This window comes from Amia ocellicauda, chromosome 15 (assembly GCF_036373705.1).
Source record: "Amia ocellicauda isolate fAmiCal2 chromosome 15, fAmiCal2.hap1, whole genome shotgun sequence".
NCBI lineage: Eukaryota > Metazoa > Chordata > Actinopteri > Amiiformes > Amiidae > Amia > Amia ocellicauda.
This window is the reverse complement of record NC_089864.1, coordinates 10,077,827-10,100,244: the sequence shown is the minus strand read 5'-3', so window position 1 is coordinate 10,100,244 and position 22,418 is coordinate 10,077,827. Positions and strand designations below refer to the sequence as shown.

The 22,418-nt window shown below is 37.1% G+C and overlaps 2 protein-coding genes across 2 annotated transcripts; both read right to left on the bottom strand.

Annotated features, from left to right (window-relative positions):
* Positions 1-8,005: 8,005 nt before the first annotated feature.
* bpgm (2,3-bisphosphoglycerate mutase) lies at positions 8,006-13,657 on the bottom strand. Its single transcript, XM_066724140.1, has 3 exons — positions 13,555-13,657; positions 12,017-12,665; positions 8,006-11,054 (listed from the first exon to the last, which is right to left on the bottom strand). The coding sequence occupies exons 2-3, from the start codon at positions 12,615-12,617 to the stop codon at positions 10,876-10,878; spliced, it is 780 nt and encodes a 259-aa protein (XP_066580237.1). The 5' UTR covers positions 12,618-12,665; positions 13,555-13,657; the 3' UTR covers positions 8,006-10,875.
* A 1,827-nt stretch (positions 13,658-15,484) lies between these two features.
* Positions 15,485-18,354, bottom strand: LOC136771870 (troponin I, fast skeletal muscle-like). Its single transcript, XM_066724421.1, has 6 exons — positions 18,283-18,354; positions 17,832-17,963; positions 17,305-17,394; positions 16,568-16,744; positions 16,292-16,391; positions 15,485-16,066 (listed from the first exon to the last, which is right to left on the bottom strand). The coding sequence occupies exons 2-5, from the start codon at positions 17,934-17,936 to the stop codon at positions 16,296-16,298; spliced, it is 468 nt and encodes a 155-aa protein (XP_066580518.1). The 5' UTR covers positions 17,937-17,963; positions 18,283-18,354; the 3' UTR covers positions 15,485-16,066; positions 16,292-16,295.
* Positions 18,355-22,418: the final 4,064 nt, after the last annotated feature.

The window sequence follows — 22,418 nt, the reverse complement described above, 5'->3', positions numbered from 1 at the left end:
TGCACAACATCATTTCTACTTCTATGTTGTTGTTTTTTAACGGTTGGTTAATGTCACGAGACTTAAAAGTCAGGTACCCTCCAGTCACCAAAGGTAGGTTAATGTAGTGCAATAAACCAGAGTACAGAATAGTGGTACTCATGCCTGTAGAAAACATGCGAGCATAACAAGATTAAAGACTGTTCGAAAAGGTTCGGAGATATCATGAGGCACATCTGCTTTCAATTTTCATCACACATCAGTTGGTGACTAAGATGAGCTGAAGTTCAAATTCCAAAACAGGGGGAACACACTTTTCTTGGGGGGGGGGGGGGGAGAATCAGCATAAAACAAACACTGGGAATCAAACTGAAAACGATTAATTAATCAAATGTGATAACTAATTAACAGCGATTTCTCATTTACAAAGTTAGAACTGCAGCAACAGAGATTCTTCAAATAGGCTTTATGTCTCATTAACACCAAAGTATTACATCTAATCCATTTCTAAAAATGTGACGCATACAGTTTAATATTAAAAACAGGATTATTCAAGACTTTGAATGTTTAGAAGTTGGTAGCAACCTTTTTATTGTGTTATTTTGGCTGTTAATAGCATTGTTTGGGCTATATTTATCAACTGACCTCATGACATATGTTCCTTTGGAATTGATTGGTTTATAAAAACTCCCGAGCCTCATATGAACAGAGTAAGCAATAACACCTTTGGACATATTTGGCAAACGCGCCGGCTTCACCAATCAGCAGTGTGTGAGGAGGGACATCTTTGTATAAATAGAGTCGGGCTGCGTTGCATTGTGATGGTAACTCTGGTAACCCTGAGTGTAATTTAGAGTAAACATTCTGGCATTGTCTATGTAAGGAATACGTTTAAGGGAACACTTTTCTAAGAGACGCAACAGTTACACTTCAGATTACTGAAGGGAAGCCCACCAAATATTACACCTAAATATATTTTCTGGAAAATGAAAGCCAACTGGGATTAACCAAATGTTAAAAAAAGTACACACCATTTACATTTTCCATCTTCCATCTCCCTAAAGTCTTTTCTGTGTATCTTAAATTACGGTTTCCCTTTTTTACAGGTTTTGGAATATGCTTTTCTAATTAACTGCAGCATTAATTAGATCGTTAACTCCAGTGTTATGGCCACATCCCGAAACTGGTTATAGAATACAACATAACTATTTATCTTCCCTGCACCATATTTAGAATTAAAAAGGCAGATCTTAATCTCAGTGGGGCGTCTTGGTTAACAGAGGTAAAAATAGAAATACTGTGCTTTCATATGTAGTATTAGTGATGTGTTTAGTGATGTAATGAAGCTGTATGTATGTGTTTTAAGAAATATTGCATTACACACACTTCTGTATGAGCTGTCCAGGAAGGATGCGTGTTCAGAGTGAACGCTCTTGTAAAGAGGAGAGAACAGAAAGGAGTTGCTGCACCTAGTTGCCAAAAGCAAGGATACTCTCCTCAGAAGTGGGTCTGTAGCTGTGGCATTAAACGTCTGAAGTATTACCTTACTTAAGTAATAAATACACCAGTGTTTCTCAAGGGCTGTGTTACTATTTTCAATACCTTTAAAGCCAAGGAATACTTAAGAGGTAAACTAAGGGGAAACAAGTTTTTATTCCTGGTTACTGACTCTCAAGCACCAGCTAAAGATGTGCTTCCCATCCAGTATCTCATAAGATCATCTTACTGAACACTACAGACCATTAAATATTGTCAAAAAGGATCCAAATATATATTGACATTCTAATTCAGTGAATAATTAATTATAGTAGCTCAGAGTAAGATGTCATTCTTTCAAACTTTGCTGAGGATCAGACAACACTGTTCTGGGTTCAAGTGGTGTAATATGATTTGCATAGCTGTTAAAAAAAAAAAAAGTATTATTTACTTAAAAATAAAACCAGAATGAAACAGGGAGAATTCTGTACTCCTTCAGATACTATAGACACGGATCATATTTCATAGTAACATTTGGAATTAGCATTTCTAGTTTTCTTCTAAACAATTGTGCAGTTCTCAACTATGGTTTGTACCTTCCCATTTATTTTTGGCCATTTTGTTGATTCGTTAAGGACAGACTTTCTCTGTTCAAATCTTTCCTGGGCTTGACTATGTTACTTGTTTTTATTTTGTGTTACCATGGGAACTGTGAATTGCATCTGGTAGCAGTTAGTTGTATACCACTTGAGACATCCATCACAATGAAAATTAAATAGTAGCCTTCCAAATTATATATATAAATAATATATATATAATGCAGTTAATGTTATTTAGTGCTATTTGAGATAATATCTAAAAGTATGTGACAAATGATACACCGCACTATTATGTGCACTTCCAGAGTGAGACTTTTCTGTCCAATTCTAAAGATAGACATTGAGTTTTCCAATTCTATATATTATATTTGATGCAGTACATTTTAATTCCATTTCAGTCTCTGCACTCAGGCATTCGTAAAAGGGACATATTGTCTGACACATTTTGATAGGGAGTCAGTTTAACACTGTAATTTCTCATGCTTTGCAGTTTGTGTGGCGCTTTTCCACTTCCGTACAATAGTTCCCAAAGTGAACGTCGGAGGTAAACTTTGGAGTAAAATCTCTTACAGACACTCATGCTATATGCTATGCTGTCTCTCATCCATGTGCCATACTGGCAAGATGAGGTTTTATCAGGCTGCAGGATGTTTATACAATTCATTGCCTGCTTAATGAAGCCCCTGTCAAATCAAATGCATCCAAACAACCATCCTGCGCTTCAGGGATGTCTGTCGGCATAGCAGATTTGTCGCTCTGCTGGTGAGGTTGTTTCATTGTAGTGCACAGCCTGCTTATAAACGTATAAGACTATCTGTTGTATCTAGAACTGAGATTTTAAGATCAAGGAGCTTGGCAGATTAAAACTGAAAAAGAAGCTTAAATGATTCATATTGACTTTTAAATTGATATATTTAAAATACAGTAACACAATAACAGGCACAGAGTAGAATCAGAAGTGCACACTAAGAACTTGCCGCTGGTTTGAAGTATACTCCAAAAATGGTCACAAATTGCATTCGGCTGTTTAAATCATACATGCTTCTACTCCAGACACATTCCTGGTAAATGTTAAAATGGTAAAAGTTATGTTTCTTAGATTAATCTATAGCTATTTTAACAAATTAATGAGACACTGTAAAACTGAATTTAGTGCTTGACTAAAATGCCAGCAATATTGTTTGATTATGTCCTAATTATCCAATAATGTTTATAGTTCAAATAAAGATCTCCAGAGTTGTAACTTGTCTTAAAATACAAATAAAACCAAGTGATTGAAGTATGATGGAATGTGTTTAAATGGACTGACAGGCACTTATTCACAATCCACTCCAGTAAAGAAATGGGAATATGCCAAAGCCTCCTTCATACATTTTGAAGCATTTTGCAGAGCAACCGAGGTACCACTTCTTGTGAAAGACATGGAATGAAGAAAGAGTGAAAGGGTGAAAAGATGGAAAACATTTTACAATCAACCAGGTAATTTCACACCTGTGATGTAAGGAAAGACACAACCATACTCCAGGTGTCCATTATAATATGCACAAACCCCGGGAGGAAAGTAAGCCTTTTCTTAATAACTCTGACACTGTTATACCCTGGGCGGGACGCCCCTACACAGCAGGGCAACACTAACACACACACACACACACACTCCCAGAACTACTACAGGATAATGTAGATTCGTCAATCAACCTAGTCAGCATGTCTTTGGGATGTGGGAGGAAACACTGAGCACCCAGAGGAAACCCACGAGGTCACAGGGAGAACATGTCAACGCCACACATGCAGACACCCAAAGCCGGCCACCAGTGCATCACTATGCCATCCATTGTACCCCCTGAAGGGTGTAAATAAATAACACTCTTTAATCTATATTTTAATTTGGAAAAAAAGTACGCATAAAGGCTACTCAGTCAAGTTAAATACCCTAAAGTACCAAAAAGGTGACACTTTATGTCCTGTAAGTTTAATTAAGGTGTCAAATGGTGCAGTGAAAATTCAGGCTTGTCTTTAGCACATTTCCTGAATGCCCTCATTTCCTCTGAGCTGAATTCAAGCTTGGCAGGGACACGGCCGATAGCAAAGGCATAAAACTGGGAAACGCAGGAACTGACGCAGACCCGAAGTACATAGGAACTCAAATGTCCACCAAAAGCCCTGTTCTGTCCGTGTTAATTGTGAAAAAATGCCATGACCTCTCATTTATAACCCCTTATAAAAATATCTCCTTTGCCAATGGCGTTTTTATTAAATACAACAACAAAAAAAGTGACATGAGAAGCTGTGAAAGGGCCTGTTTGCAAGGGTGTATCACTTGCTTCCTTCCTACGGCCGTGAACTTGTGGAGGAAATATAAATTGCCTGAAACAACACCTTTTAAGCATTAGGGAGCAAGTGAGTTCACACCTGCCAGACAAATAGGACATTTGTTATTAAAAGCTAAACCCTGACTTTTCCACCACATTACAAATGATGTACCATGGATGGGATTATATTTCTATCAATGTTGAACATGCTTTATTTCTGTTAAATAATAATAACAGTAGTGTGGGATAAAGGATTGGGGCCTTGTTTTGATTATGTATAGCCTTTCCATGCCTACATCACCATCTTAACAAATCTAGCCTTCATATCCAAACGGTGGAAGTCCTTGGCATCATCATATGCACGCGTGAGTAAATAGGTATTGATTTAGTAGCGCTACTTAAATCATGGCTTACAAACCATATGGGTGCGAGTGATTTGAGATTGATTAGTATTTGATCTGGGAACAGGCTGCCAATGTGCTACAGAGAAATGTATTGCATGAAAATTAATCCCACACAAAATGATGTCATCAGATAGGAATGTGAAAATAAAAATAAATTAAACTGATCTGGCTTTCTAAGGATCTTCAGGGAAATACTGCCAGGGTATGACCACACTGGCTCTACAAAAGAAAAGGTAAGAAAGAAAAATAAAACTACCGGTATACCTAAATAGGAAATGAGTTATTTATAAAACAATCATGTCAAGGTTTGAGAACATGTTTTAAAGCCTCTTATGGACATGCCCATATAATAAACAAATGTCTACTTTGAAAGAAAGGATCTGAATCAAAAATACACTATTATCATCAGGCTGAAAAGTCATATATAAACACAAATTATCATCCTTACCAGATCTGATCAAACCATGACTGGATGAAGGCCTTTACATATGACATACCTGAAGCCCACGCCTCCAGACGTTGAAGATCGAAAAAATCTGGAAAAACTTGGACAAATCTGTTCAACTTTTAAATGTTGCTCATATGATAGAATTGAACAGAAAAAACAAATCACAGATATTACTAGCACATTCCTAACAACCCACGCAGACATGATAATTATTTTTAGAAACTGCGATAGTTGCACTTTAAATAACAATTACTGAAATCTTAACCCCATCACTTTTCTTACAGTGGCAGGCCATGTGGTTCCCTGTTTGAACTTGCTGTAATTGTAGAAATTCTAGACCGTATGGTGTCTTCATCGCATAAAGACATTATAGAGACTGATGGCTTCTGGCAGTTTTTCTACTTCATATGTTAATCAAACATCCAAGCAATGCAGAGCCAACTTCCTCCTACATCCGTTTTGTGGTCACAGATGAACCTCATTTGTCTGTTGGACTTGGAAGCAAAGTTCATATTCCCTCAATTGCTTAAATCTGTTTGGTACCTTTTCAGTTTTTGTACACTTTTGTTACATCGTACCAAATGAGTTAAACTGCCCATTAAACAACCAAAACGCATCTTAGGTATAATATACAATGATCTAGTTCACAAATAACAAGAGGTTGTTCCCTTGTGCCTTTTAAACTAAACACAAATATTAATTAATGTGAAACTGAACCATGTCTAACCTATACATACTATAAATTGTATATCAGAAAGTTAGAATTCCAAAAGCAGGCTAACATATCAGGACTGTGTACAATTATTTCCAATGCACCTAATGGTATTTCAAGCTCTATACAAGTAACAAGACAACAAATATATTTTACAATAAGCAGAAAGCAAGAAATATTACTTTTAACCAAAACTTCAACAGCCCCTTACTGTGTTAGACTTCAGACTTTTCAGGGAGACACGGCTTGGGTTCCACCTTTACAAAATGACTCCATGTGGATCTTGAGGTAAATATTTTACTTCCCTATCTTGTACTGGTCTCAGCCACAGCTGACAGTTTTCACATTCGACATAACAACTTTAATGTTGCAGCCACATAGAGCTCTATGCTATGGAAACTAAGCATGCAGAGACTCTTTGCAGGTTATCTTCAGTAGTTTGCACATGAAAGTATAACAGGTGCTACAGAAATATGCATAGTTACTGCCATGCTGTCCATTCGTTAAGTACCCCAGTGATGGGCTTGAGAAGTTCTAGAAATCCACAAAGAGTACACAATCTTCGATGAAATCATATTTAAAACTAAGCTGTCAATAAGCAGTGATGTCAGAAGCAATAGTTTGCCAAATAGGATGGTGTTACGTATATCTAAATGCAATACTCCACTCTTTTCCTTCAACACACTTCCTGTACAAGAGATTGATCCCACCCCCCTCCCTTCCTCCCCAGACAGAATACATTTAGGCCCGGATCGGCAACCCGGTGGGACAGCAAAGGATGCCAGATTTCATAAGGGATAGCCAAATGTAAATTGGGCCCATCATGCAAGAAGCATTCTGGAAAGCACTCAGTATTGCTAACTAGACTCTAACTTCTTCCATAACACAAACCATGGCCCAGAGCTAACCAAATGGTGGTATTGCATCCATGCCAAGACTGATGTTATTGTTCACTTAGGTCCATATCCAAAGCTGTAAAAGTCTGCTTTCTTACAATGGTAAAATCAAAACTCTATGGCAAGCAACCGTCTAAAAAGAATTCAAAAATGACAGCAGAAACCTTAATTCCTTTCTTTTTTGTGTGTGCTGTGATAATGCTTGCAGTGTTGTGTAATTGTCTAATTACAATTGTTATAATTACAGGTACAATCTGAGTTTCTGGGCCCCTCAATGGTGCACATTGTAGATAAAAGCAGCACTTCATAATTTGGTCTAAGCAGCACCTAATACTGCTCAGCAGGATTTTAGAAATATTTATAAAAAATAATCCTCATGTTAGTCTTTTATATGGAAACAGGTGGCTATATGTTAAAGTCATTATCATTAGACTTCATTCAGCTTGAGTATTTATGTCCAAAAGTTATTCATATGGAAAATACTTTGGCGCCTCCTACTGGTGAAGCGAAGCATGCCTTTTATTACTATTTATTCTTCGGGATAGCTCTTCAAAAGACAAACACATTGTGGGAATATACATTTCGTAATAAGTCATTAAATATTTTTGGGATATGTTTTATAAATAAGATAAAACAGCAAACTGTGACTTTGTTATTTAAGTATAATTAAGTTTCAGTCAAACCAAATAAATCACAATATTTCCAGATATCTGGAAATGCAATTCAAGTCGTCTCAATGTTAATTTAGCTTGCCATGTAAATCACACGATACTTTACGGTGACTTTTTCTAGCATGTTACACCACACAATACATTTTACCACGTTTTCACCACAGTGAACAATACTATGTTTTTCTTTTTACCATGGTACATCACAACTACAAGAGCTGTAAATCTTCATCACCTGGTTATCAACTCAATGCATGAGGAGAGGTATTCTGAACATCCCAACATTGTTTACAATTACATTTTGGGGATTTTTGATAGATTATAAATCATTATAAACTAAGATCTTACAAGAAAACATAAGGTAATGATAAAAAGGTGAAAGAAGTATTCTTGAAAATATGCTACCACAATAAAATATAATATACTATATTGTTATGGAATGCAAGTTGGCAAGTTGCTTCAGATAAACTCAATCAGGGAAAGGAAAATAAGAAAGCAGAAATAAAACACAAACTTTAGTTTTAAAAAACAGTTTTAAAAAAAGATTTCTTTGTCTATTTTGGAGAATTTGGAGAGTTTGGAGAATTACAAGGGAATTTCAAATAAACAGTTAACTCAAAAACAGTTTACATCTTATAAAGATAAAAAAAATCACATTTTACATTTTCGTTTTTTAATGCCATACAGCAGATTTTAACAAGTTAGACATTATATTTTAATGTCTGGGGGGTCACTTAAATATAAGTTTGCTTGAAATAAAGATTTATTTTGTCTTTAATAGTACTGTGGAAATAAATTATGTACAAATGTTTCTCAAAAACAAATTGACATTTTATATATAGAACAAAGCCTTTTTTGTTTATTTATTCTACTTATAGTGCCAAAATGAAGTATGGCTATGATCTAATAGTTTTAATTTTATATAAATAATTTTAAAACTATTATCATAGCAATACATAGTTAGGTCCATAAATATTTGGACAGTGACACAATTGTCATTTTGGCTCTGAACGCCACCACGATGGATTTGAAAAGCACATCTTGATTGTTTCTTTAAGTGTAGACTTTCATCTTTAATTTAAGGGTAGTTGCAACCAAAGTGGATGAACGGTGCAGGAATTACACCCATTTGTATATGTGGTCCCCCCAATTTTATGGGCTGAAAAAGTAATTGGACAAACTAATATAATCATGAATTAAATTGTGAGTCTCAACACTTGGTGGCAAATCCTTTGCAGTCAATGACTGCCTGAAGTCTGGAACCCATAGACATCAGCAGATGCTGGGTTTCTTCCCTGGTGATGCTCTGCCAGGCCTGCACTGCAGCTGTCTTTAGTTCCTGCTTGTTCTGGGGGCGTTTTGCCTTGTTGATTTGGCCACACCTAATGTTTGTGCGATCTCTCTGATTGGTTTGTTTTGATTTCTAAGGCAAAACTGAAGGTAAAATGCCTTAAAGATGAAAGTCTACACTTAAAGCACATCTTGATTGTTTCCTTTCAAATCCATTGTGGTGGCGTACAGAGACAAAATGATGACAAATGTGTCACTGTCCAAATATTTATGGACCTGACCATATGTATGAACTGGTGTTTGTTAGAAGATATTATTAAAACTGGAAAAATATAGTTAATCTTCTAATACATAAACAATTTTGCAAACAGTTTGTCTAAATAATTATATTAAATAAACCTGCTTTTAAACACCAATATATAATACTATTTTTGCATTTTTAATTCTTTCAACCTTCAACTCAATGTGAAAACAAGAACTACATTTTTAAGGATGTGGAGCATGTCACATAAGAAAAAATACAATATTCAGCAATATATATATTATTTAAAATAATATTTTTTCATTCCTTTATACTCCAGAAAGTGAAAAAAAAAAAAATCTCAAATACCAAAACCCATGTGGTGAACACAGATATTTAACAATCTAAATGAACACAGGTACTTAACATCATTAGTGACAATAATACATTACATTAATAAAACTCACTTATAACAGTACTTGCACTGAAGTCAGAATCTTTTCTGAAAAAAAATGTTTCTGATTGAAAAGAAAGTAGCATTTATGATGTGAAAAAAGGCCAAGAAAGCAATCCCTGTATATCTTGACACATTGAACTTGTATACTTAGTCTAAAGGCTAGGAAATTTGGTATGTATGACAGATGGATACAAAATATGAATTAATGTACCAAATGAAGACAACAAATAATTTAAAAGACTCAGATTAACAGTAACTAGTTAGTTGTCGACTTGCCGTAAAACCTTTTCTCTTACTACAGTACTCTGCGGGATAATCATCAGATTAATGTTACTCCTCAGGTCATTACAAATGGGTTTACAGACAAATGACATTTAATAATTTAACATTTGCTTGAATTACATTAGAAAATCCTGCAGTCAGGATAAGAAAGTACAATTTCATAAATAATTTGACCTGAATTTTGTAATGCAGTACAAGACAGACCTGCAGTGATAGTACAATAGTACAATAGTACAAGATATTGTTAGTGTTGTACAATTTCAATTTTCACTTTGGAAGTAAAGACATGTACGACATATGACCTAACACAGTGTAGACTACCACGCTTGACATGCAAAAACATATACTGACCACATTTCTATTTCGTTTTTTAAGACTCGTTTCTGAGAATACAGTGCGCTCCACTTCCTACATAACATTTATGGACTTACAAAGTAGATGGTTTTGGCTCCAACAACAAAAACATGACAATGGCCAAGATTAAAATCAAAAGAATAATGTTTGTTATTAGGTGCTTCTACGTGGCCATTTCTGAGCATCAGAACATTTGATCCGGATCAGTGGTGTCGCGTCTACACTGCCATTTGATCCAGATCAACTGTCAGCCACTTCAGGGTTCTTCGCATACGCACTACCACATAAATCCAAACTTAATTATATCTATAGATTAAGCATTCTATGTCTTTACGAATTGCTGTAACTAGTAAAACCAACGCACTTGCATATTTTGTTGCAACAAAAGCATTTTAAATAACAAAATAATGGCAGTGTAAATGCGCCTTCAGGCAGGTGGCCAGAAGTTTTGGTTTAATCCAGGCCTTTGTCATTGAACTTATTTCCAAAACAAATGCTATCAGAAAAAATAAACTAAAAAAAAAAATGATGTTACAGTCTACAGCACTCAGCTAACATTCAAGTAATGACCTACCCAACAATCCCCTCCCTCTAAAATGTCATCAGTTGCTTTGAAAGGCAGCCACAATCACAACTTTTATCTTGAAAATGACAAAGGTGTAAGATGGAAGGGTACAGAACAACAAAAGTGCAACATCCAAATAAAGGTAACTAACACATTTAATTTCACACCGGACCAGTCTTTTCACTACGTCATCCCTTATGTTCTAGGTTGTTTTACCTTCCCCTGGTCCTCCACTTTCTTGATAGCTGCTTGAATCTTGGCCTGATCTCCCAGGAGCCGGCGAGGTTTTGTGGGCTGCAAGTTTTCATCCAATTCGAGCAGAACTGGTACCCCAGTGGGTAAAGTAACGTTAGCAATTTCCTCTTCTGAGATTCCTTTTAGAATGACAACAAACAGACAAAACATAAATAAACTGTAAACACAATTCTTTATAATTGCCTATGAAACCTCTCCCATGCTTGTTAATGTAATGTGTTCCGCACTTCACAAATTGACATATTGTTTGGGGGTAGGGGGGGGAATGAAAATAAACAAAAAACACAATTATCATCTTCAGCATTAAAGTTCACGATATGGGACTGAAAACACATTGGATGTATTAGATCTTTTTATGTTATAAAAAGGCAGTCATTTATTCTGATATTGATGATGATGATAATTAAAGAGATACCACTTCCTATTTTGTGAATTGCTAAGAAGGATGTGTGTCAAACCTACAGTACTGTGCTGTCATTAAAGGTCACAATATCTTATAATAGCAGCCTTACTGTAACACAAACTGACTGCCCTTTTCGATAGGGTCACGGACGTCACTTTAAGGCCTGGTAGGTGCCAGTTATACACACACACTATTTTATATCTTGCTGCAGGGTGTCAAGTGTCTGCGTCCAACGATCCCAGTTAAATCTTGGGTAAGGATGAACTGAGTACCACATGAGGATAGGAGGGCCTGATCCTCAGAGGACTCCATCTTTTACTGTTGCTACTAGTCTGATCATTCACTGGGAGCCAGTGTAAAGACTGAAGCACAGGGGTGACATGATCAGACAAACGAGTGCAGTTAGTAATTGGGCAGCAGCATTTTGAACAAGCGAATGAGTTTGTTATCTGGCAGGCTGACACACACAGGAAATGACAACAGGCAGGAGGGGGACTGACGAAAGAATGAACCAACAATTCTAGAGCCTTCCTCTTCGGGCAGGTTTTATGTCTGGCCATGTTTCTCAAGTGAAAACAAGCAGTTCTAATCACAGACACCCAGACTGTTGACACTATACGACAGTGGGAGAGAGTTGCCCACATTAACCGTCTCTAAAGTTATTCAAAAGCACATCACCTTCAAGGTGCTTCAGCAGAGCGCGGCAACTGTTTCCGTGGGCCGATATCAGCACTTTTCGGCCTTTCCGGATCTCTGGCACGATCACGTCGTTCCAGTAGGGCAGCAATCTCTCCAGAACTTCCTTCAAGCTCTCGGTGCGGGGCAGCGCCTCCCTGGCCACGTCACAGGTACTGTACCTACGGTCGTTATAGATCTCGTGGAAGTAGGGATGGGACTCGTCAATGGGAGGTGGCATGACCCCGTAGCTCCTCCTCCAGACTTTCACCTGCTCCTCCCCGTGGTTCAAGGCCATTTCGGCTCTGTTCAGACCGATCAGGGCCCCGTAGTGGCGCTCGTTCAGCCTCCAGGACTTCTGCACCGGGACCCACTCCTGGCCCATGGCCTCCATCACCAGCCAGGCCGTCTGAATGGAGCGGCTGAGGATGGAGGTGAACACCAAGTCGAACTCGTATCCTTGCTCTCTCAGCAGCTTCCCGCAGTCCTGCGCCTCCTTCACACCGTCGGTGCTGAGCTTCTGGTCCACCCAGCTGCAGAACCGGTTCTCTTTGTTCCAGGCGCCCTCCCCGTGCCTCAGCAGGAACAGCTTATACTTCGACATTGTGGAGCAAGATCCCGCACCTCTGGATGGGTTTCCCAGGCCCCGACACTGTTGACACAATACAACAATATCATACAGACAATTTAACACAAACATACAACGTTTACTCATTATATCATAAAAACAAAAAGGGTCAATACAAAACTCAAGTGCTTTTTATGTTATTAACACATTGATTGATATTAATTTCAGCGCACACTGGAGAATAGTCCACAATCTGTGTATGTTTAATTCAATTAAAACAAAGTAAGACTAAAATTCAGTTTGATAGCACTGGTGGCACTTTTGGTTTGAGTGAAGTTTAACAGCAACATGTCCTCCCTCTCTTACCCAGAGCTACACACACACACACACACATTAGTTTTCCCTTTTCTTACTATATCTCGTCTAAGTGGTGTTACTAGCTGAACCCATTGTATGAACTTTAAGAAACAAAGGTTACTCTTTTAAAGAAAACATAATAATACAGTATTGTCGTCTCCAGCTATATTAGATAATTATATATTTAAAAGGCACGTATGGTATAATCGACAGGTAAATAATGAAGAGAACACAAACACTGAGCAGTGCACAGCTGTACTATTTATTATTATTATTATTATTATATTAAAACAGACAGCTTCACCGTATTTCATGCATTATGCACACATCGCTGGCATCGTGCTGAGGTTGAATCGGATTTAGCTAAACCGATGTAATGTTCTTATAATTAGTAATAATGGAAATGCAATGTAGGCATTGAATTGAATGCTATTCGTGCAGGTCAGCACACACATGATGCCGCCCATGGCCTGTCACAAAGTAACTGGTGCAGCCAAACATAACTGCGCGGAAAATAGAGGACAACAAGACAACCATGCATGCCAAATGTGTATTAAACATCGCATTTGAATGCATAATCCCCGTATGCATGATAGTTTTATCACTATCGACTTACCCGAGCAAATTTCCTGTTTTTGTATATTGTTGTTTCGTGCTAGTTTGGAGACAGGCTTCCCTTTCAGCAGCCGTCCTTGCGCTGATTGACTCCGGCCCCGACCAATCCGCAGCTGACGGCTCACCAATCGCGTTCAGAGGCGGGCCTTCGCGTCTATATGTGAGCGTTGGGTCGAGCTGTTGCGCTGCCTGCGTAACAAAGGTGTGTGGCTTCCCAGGGCTGGCGGATAGCAAGCATTTGAACGAGTTGTCATTCACTCTACACTGTGCATGTCACATTCCCCTTAAATACAGGGGTGCAAGCCCGCACAGCTGGGAATGCTTTACATTTGGCAACCACCTATGGTCTTTGGTATCAGAGGTTGTTAAAGGTATGCTAGCTGGTTGCAATATGAATCCATATGATTGCACATTTTAGGAAGTGAACAGTGAGAAGTCCTATAGAAAAGGGGAAGACTGTTGCGAATGCAGTCTAGGCAGGACTAAGTATGTGATGGGCCGGGGACAGTTGACAAGGAAATGTGGCTTGGGACTAACAAAGTGATTATCTATCATTATAATTATCTACACCCCCTTTAATGTTTTCACATTTGGTCATGTCAGTGCCTCACAGTTTCATGCATTTAAATGACTCTCGCAAAGCTGCCATTGGCCTCTTGGTAGCCTCTCGGATCAGTTTCCTTCTTGCTCAGACATCCAGTTTGGAGGGATGCCCTGATCTAAGCAGGGTCTTGGTGGTGCCATACGCCTTCTGCTTCTTACTAACTGTCTTGACTGTACTCCAAGGGATATTCAAGGCCTTCAATATTTGTTTGTACCTTTCCCTCATCTGTGCCTTTCAACAACTTTATCCCAGAGTCATTTGAAAGCTCCATGGTGCTCATGGTTGAGTATTTTGCTTTGAAATGCTCTATCCAGTAGAGGGAACTGACAGAAACTGCTGAATTGATCCTGAAATCATGGGAATCACTACAATTCAACACACGTGGAGGCCACTTAGGTTGGTGTGGGATTGTGAAGGCAGTTGCTTACATCTGTGATATTGCAAGGGGGGTGGACACTTATCCAACCAAACTATTTCAGTTTTTATTTTTAATTATTTTCTACAAATTTCTAGAATATGTATTTTTCACTTGGAAATTGTGGTGTAGGATGTGTAGATACATTTTAAAACTATTTTACTGCATTTTAATTCCAGGCAATAAGACAGCAAAAGGTGAAAAGAGGCTGTAGATTTCTATAGGCACTGTATATAATGAAATTACTGAGATACAGTTTGCATGTTTCTCATGTTTTGGAGTAGAGCTGTGTTTTATGTGGGTGTGTGTGTGTTTGTGACTGACAGTAGTTAAGGTCACAAATAGTCAGTGTACCAGCTTTACACAAGTTATTTTTTCTACTGTTAATCCAAAGTCTAGTTGAGTTTTGTAACAAAATAAAGAACAATCCATGCAACTGAATATAGAAAGCTGGATTACAAAAAAAATACAAATACTGGCAACTTGCCTGACTGGAACTGGAGTTGACTTCAAAAGAGTACTGGCATTCATAGTGAAAGAAGGGAGATTCATTAAAGGAAGGAATAGTACTCTAAACAACAGATGCTGAAGTAAAACGTAAAAATAAATAATCTGGAACTGGTTTAGAGTGGTGAACTCTATTCCTTAGAAATTTTGAATGATTTAAACAACAGCTAACAACCTAGAACTGAGGGCCCAAGTGGAATAACCCCCTGAAGAGCTTTCTTGTTCGGCCACACGCTGTGAAATCTGGTCTACATCTCCATCTGCTGTTCTGAATAAAAAATGCATGCAGGGAATACAGCTCTGTGACGAGGCTATGGAAAAGATGATGGGATAACAGACAAAACAATTAAGATTCTTGGATTTGGGAAGAACAAAGGCACTGAACACTTTTTGATGCATCTTTTTCATATATATATTTTAATAACAAGTGACCTATATTATGAATTGCATTATTTGAAGGCCTTTGTTTACACTTGGCGTAGCATAATGGCAAAGACATGCATTCTGTATAATTTGATATTTTTTTTATACGGTAATGTAGAATTTAAAGTGCATTACAAAATAAATACTAATCTTACCCACAATTTGTAAATGTCTTAAAAATATAAACCAAGCTCCATGTACAGTTAAGCATTATATTTTGTCACAGTGATTCCATACACTATCCGGACTACAAAAAACATAGCATAAAATGTGTGTCACTAGCTGGGACTTAACACATTTCAAAACCCTTACATTTTTAAAAATTACATATTTGATCATCTATAGAATTATTGAAAAGAATGGCAGCATTTTTTTTTTAGTCTGCATCTTATTTCATATACATAACTGTTTTGCAAACAAGGGGAAATGAATCTAAAGTGTTCTAAAGGCAATGGTTAATAGAAAATATTCACAGTCGTCTCTCCGAAGTTCGGTGAATTGTTCACATCTTGCAGAGGATGTTTTTTCTTCAGCAAATACAACTCCTTAAATTAAAATCTGTATCTGAAAGAGAATTTGTGTTTTACTTATTTTAAATAAACATTTTCCTTCTGTATTTCACATGAATAGGCTGACAAGTCGATTAGTTTGTACACCTACTCCTTATAGAATGCTTATAATTATATTGTATTGAATGGACTATCAAGTCCTTGAAGAATATTACGAAATAAAACCTTGAATTTAGATCTGTTTTTAAAATATAATGCAGATATTCCTAGACAACCTTACCTTCTTATTGAGCAGCACTGCCAGCATCAAACAACTTCTTTCTGCCCTCCATCCCAGACATGGCCTCCACATTTTTACGCCAATCAGTTACTTCCTTCTCCTGCGGGGGGAGAAAGTTGAATATTAAGGTCATGTGAGCTTTGAAATTAACAGTAACATAGGAATTAGGAATACCTGTGAATTTTCCCAGTTATATAAAGATCATTTATTGCATTTATTGGTGCCGAATTCATAATAATATTTTCAAGTGTGCCTACTCCTCATATAAAGTCTTACCTTTCCTTCCTCTTCTTTCTTCACCGATTTGAGATTGGCTCTCAGGTCGATGGATTCCTTATGTTTGGAGCCCAGCAGGGCGCCCAGCATAGCATCAGCAGAGATCCGCACTCGGCGCAGGTTCGGGCGCTTGAATTTGCCTTTCAGGTCGAAGATTTTCTGAGCAAGGCCCTCAATCTAACGTCAACAAAGCAATCAAATAAGAAAAGGAAATGCTGAGAAGGATATAGCGCCAGAACACACAAAGGTCACTATACAACACTATCGATTGTGCGTAACACTTAGCTGCATTGTGCAAAGGTTTATTTTTATTGTCTGTTCCCACATAACCAAGACAATTACAGATGTTCTAAAACATGACAATGCTTAATCTTTTTGTTTTAATAGTTGTGATTAGTATTCAGCAGATATGTTGGCTGTAACAGAATATTCAACAAAACAAACAATTAATTTTGTTAATTGTTGGTTCTAGACATTATAAAGCATATGGCAAAAGTTTTGTTCCTACGTTTCCTAAAGAAGATCATTTTGCTTGTTTGTGGAATTAATGCAGGAACAGGATTAGAATGTGAATTCGCAGGGCTCTTTGATGCATACACATTTGTTCGAGTGGTTGGTCAGCATTAGCAGGATTAAACCTCTTGTTTGCTCAAGCAAATCTGACCATTAATTCTACAAAACACTGGATTGTCAATTGTATCCTGTTGTTAATCCAATTACGATTAACATTTCAATACCTCTTTGTCATTTTTCACCACTTTGACTTCAATATCGTAACGATCTTCGTCGGCACGATCAATCTTCTGGTGCATCTGTTTGCATAGATCCTGTAAGAAAAAACGCATATGATGAATTGCATATCGAAACCCACGTTCAAAGGTAATAATGATAGGTCCATTGGAAATCTAGAGAAATGTCTGTTTATTCATTTGTACACAGCTTTAAAAACAGTTATCTACAGGACATTAATATTCATTTAGTCGTTGATATCCACTGCTGATCCTAGACATCTACGGGTTTTACTTAAAATAACTACATGGAAACATTGGTAAATTAAATCATAACAGCTTAGGTGGAACCAGAAGAAACAGAAGAGCTAGCACTACAAGGGAGTATTTCTAGTCTAATGTACACGGGCAGATATGCTCAGATTTATGAACGCTGAAAAAGACGTTAAAGTGTAGTGTCTGTATGGCATGAATATCCCCTGCAATTGAACTGAAGGATGGTCTTGCTTAACACAAATGATTCACATAGTGGGTACCTGGAGCTCCTGAATAGACAGCCCCGACAACTGAAGAGGAGGGACGCGTTCAGCCAGAGCATTCTCTCTCTCTATCTCCTTCTCTTTCTTTTCATTTTCCAGCATTATTACTGCTTTCTCCAGCAGCCTGGTCTGTGTGAATGCAAAAGATAGGCAAAGGATGAGCAAAGGATAGGACAGGAAATCTGCCTACACAGTTCATGAAGAATCAACAATATTGTAACACAAAATATATTTTCTTACGATTAGTAGATATATGGTAATGAGGTCATTATCAACATATTTTGTATACATAAGTAGTCTGCTGACAAGATTTTCTATGTAGATGTATTCATAGTATTCCTGTATAACTGTAACCTGTTCCTGTCATAAACATACAGCCTACTGCAATGAATTTGAAAATAACTATATATAGTTAACATGCTTCTTCAGTCTACACAGAATCACTTACTTTTAAGAATAACCTGCGAGATGCAGGGATCTTTGGTTTCTTCTGAAAGATGAAGGGGAAGAATTGCAGTTAGTGAAATATGCAGTTCATTAGACATGTCAACTGTAAAAAGTCTGTTATTGCATACCTGTTTGATACATTATTGAATGTTTCTGGAGATTAATTTTATTTTTCAAGGACTTGTATGCTTCATATATTTGAATGCAGTCATGTCTGGTGGCAAAGTCAAAGTATACAGGGCATGCAGAGAAAGCTTCATGTGACCATAAACTGTTTATTTTGTTTAATTTTGAATGGGTTGCTTGTTAAAGCATAAAACCACAATAATAAGCAACATGGAAGGCCTTGTATAACACACATTCATTCATTTTTTTTATAGAAAAAACACAAATATTATTTAATAGATTAAATTTGTTCTTGCATTTAAGTCTTCTAATATAAATCATATGCAGAAATATGAAATGACTTACCGCTCCGCTGTTTCACAATTGGATGACAAAAGGATAAAACGAAATTATGCATTAGTTAATAATATGAGGCATTATTCATACAACTTTTCACTCAATTTAGAAAAAGCTCAAATAATAACAACAAAAGCACTCACCCTTCAGACATGGTTGCCTTGGTTTCTGGGCTCTAAAAGAAATCCAAAAGAACAGTATTTTGTGAAAAAATGTATATTAAAAAAGAGAGATTAATATCCGGTGTTGGTTGAAGTGTCATATAAATAAATGAGCTGAATTCTGCTGAACTCCTGTAACATTTTGAAAGTCACATATCAAGGACAAAGGGGCTTCTAGAATGCGAGTCATTCTTTCTTTGACCCATGACAATGAATGCCTGTGTGGTGCACCTGTTGACTTACATATTGACATGGACGAAGCCTTTGCAATTAAAGCAACACAAATTCAAAGGCCAAAAGGTAATCCTGACATGAGGTTTAAGAGATCGGGCTGTGGTTCTCCCATCTAGCACAATAAATAAGTGTCCTAGAAAATGACACAGGACCCAAATCAGATTCTTCTGGGAAACTGACACAGTACCACAGACACCTCTCAAAATCTCTTAAATCACATAAAGGTTGGACATCCTATACAGTTATTAGAGACTATGTGTGTGACTGCAGAAGTCCTATGTTTGTGTGTGGTGTATAGTTTTTATAAGTATTATATAAACAAAATGAAGGATTTTGTATAACACAGCCAAGGCACTAAATCCATTTGATTTTGGAGAGTAGCCTTTTGAACTTCATGCATCACAACAGTTATCTTTCTATTGTTCGATAATTTCTAAAAGTTCAGTTTGCAAATTACAATGGTCTTTCAATCACTTGTTTGATTAACTTGGTTAGGTGTTTGCCCTGTCTCTCACCGAGTCTGCACATACATCCACGTTCGATAGATAACATCATCATCTGAGAAACAATGTCCAAATTGGAAACAAGCTAGTTGTATGCTGTGATACCACCTGGCTTCAAAGATCATTATACCATGACAAAGATAAATATCTAAAACAATCCAAATTAAAAATAAAAAAAAATAGTTACAGATATTCTTATTGATTCATTTGGTTTAGGTTGGATTGGCTGTGTCAGACAGTTAGATAATTGTATTCACACTTACCTTGAGGTGAACAACAGGCAAAGGAGTTAACCTGTAGCTGTGAAGGTACAGAAGAAAAGCTCAGTCAGATTTATGGATGCTCTCCCTCATGTGAATGGCTCACTAAAATAGACCCCTGCCTACGCCACTCTTGTCCTGGCATTTAGTCCACAGCATCCACACCACGTTGTGCTCTCTCTCCTACATGTTCTTGACACTTTAATGGAGCCTTTAGTTTGTCCTTTTATGGGAGGGAGGGCAGAGATTATGGACTTGACCCACCTAAGGACCTATTTGGACCTGATAGCCTATATACTTGTTCTGATTCACTGACAATGGTATGTTTTGGATGGACAATAACTAAATACCTAATATTTAATCAATGCACATGTGATCATATCTTTAGAATGAAGTATTCAATAGATCTCAATGCCTAAAATGGCTGCTAGGAGGGGCATCACAGATGTTCCCACTGTAACAGCCTTTTTGTTATTATTACTGTTTCATGTAATATTGAAAAGTGTGGTGAAGTACTGTTTTGATATAATACCTAAAACAAGAAAAATATCAACAGAATTTAAGTTGTTTATGTCTCAGACGTATTATGAAAACGCAAGAACAGAAAAACATCACTGACAATTTGATGAAAAGCATTAAAAACTCGGAGGTCATTTTTTAATAAACACTGCTGAACTTCTTCAAGGACTTTTGGAGCAGCTAAAGAACAAGGCCTGGCTTCTGTCCTGTCCTGTCATCACAATCTGATGCAACTAATCATGATATTTGTATGATTTCCACTGAAAAGATTCGAGTGTATGCGTTTAAGCTTAGATAATGAGAGAACTAACCATTCTCATGCCTTTAGACAAGGAGCAAATGCGTATAAGCCTTTCTGTGTGATTTATTTGTTGACCTAAAATAACAGGGACAGGTGTCTTCTGACTTCCCTCTTCAGGATGTAACGCGACCCGTCCAGAGCTCTGTCCTCAATAAAGCTTATACATGCCTGTCTGTAAGATGAGCAAGCTGCTTTTAACAAAGAGTCGTTAGCACCTTGCAGATTTATTTTTAGTGCCAGAGCCAGGCTAATAGTAGAGAAAATGCTCAAGTCATTACAGTGTACAGTCATGAAATGCCAGCATGTTGGTAATTCAATATAACCAAGCAGTTTAATTTCTCATATTACCATCACAGGCACTTGCTTTTTATGTCCAAAACGATGTCTATACAAAAGGTCTAATTGGTGTATCCAGTCTCATTTTGTCCTGTGTCTTCTGTTATAAACCTTTCATTGAACTGCTTGCTTCATTAAACATTTCTTATGTTACCAGTTTTTAAAAAGTTGTACAGAGGATGACATTAAATCAAAAATTCCACCTAGTCATTTGCAAATTACAAATGAACCCTCTCCCCTGCTATTAAAAAAAAAAAAATCAGAAAAGCATATGTAATTCAGAAATGTCACTCTGCTTTTCAATTCTTTCTAATTCTTACAAGACAACCAGATTTTAAACCAAGATAGGGAATTCTTTATGAAAGCATCCAAGGATATATTTCTTGATTGTCAACATCAATGTCTGCTGTTGCGTTCGTTCAGAAGGCAGACCACAGGAACCCAGCTGCTTTTTTGTTTGTTTTATGAATCCTTAGTGGAGCTAATTTGATAACACCTTAGAGAAATACTGCCAGTACACTCGGAATATCAGATTCACTTTTGGCAGAAGGATTGTGAATAATTCCTTTTAAGTACGTGGTCAAATATATTATAAATGTAATGGTATCAATTGCAAAACAAATGGGGGGAATAATATAAGGGAAACAAAATCTGTAGTGGAGAGATGTCATATAAATGAGAAACAGAAAGAGAATGATAAATGATGGAGCTTTTTTCAGCATACGGATTGCTATCTGATAGTAAGGTAAAACCTGCAAATAAGCTTTCACTATCCAAACTCTGTGCATTCACCAGGGGTTTACTACTATAGTCCTTGAGAACTGCATGGTGTTCATCACACCCAAACTCTTACTGGCTTAATTGGAGCGGTTTAACACTTTTTTGAGTTCTCACATCATGGAGGGTTTAAACAGATCTATAAACATGCTGTGTTCTCACTCTGGGGGACGGGAGATGCGGACCACTGCTGTGCATTGTTCGTTTGCAAAGATACAACATATTGAGCAGTAATTGGTCTCCTGTTCTATATTTGTGAGGAATACAATAAAAGCCTAATCTTTAAGAGAAATACATGTCAGCAGGGGTTGTGCATACTGATTCATAACCTTTTTTGTGGTTTATGTTACCTTGCTTTTTTGTTTTTCTTAAGTTAAAAAAGGTTTTAAATCGTGATTTATCTACGTATGACAGCAATTCTGGTGTTGCAAAGACAGGTGCACAATTTTGCATTCCAAATTGCAAAAACACTGACATCTAGTGGGCAAAACCTAGAAATGTCTTTATTTCTCTTCCTAGATATAACATTATTAGAACTGGACTAGCACATCTGGTTGGCTCAGATCCAGACTGGGGGCCCATGA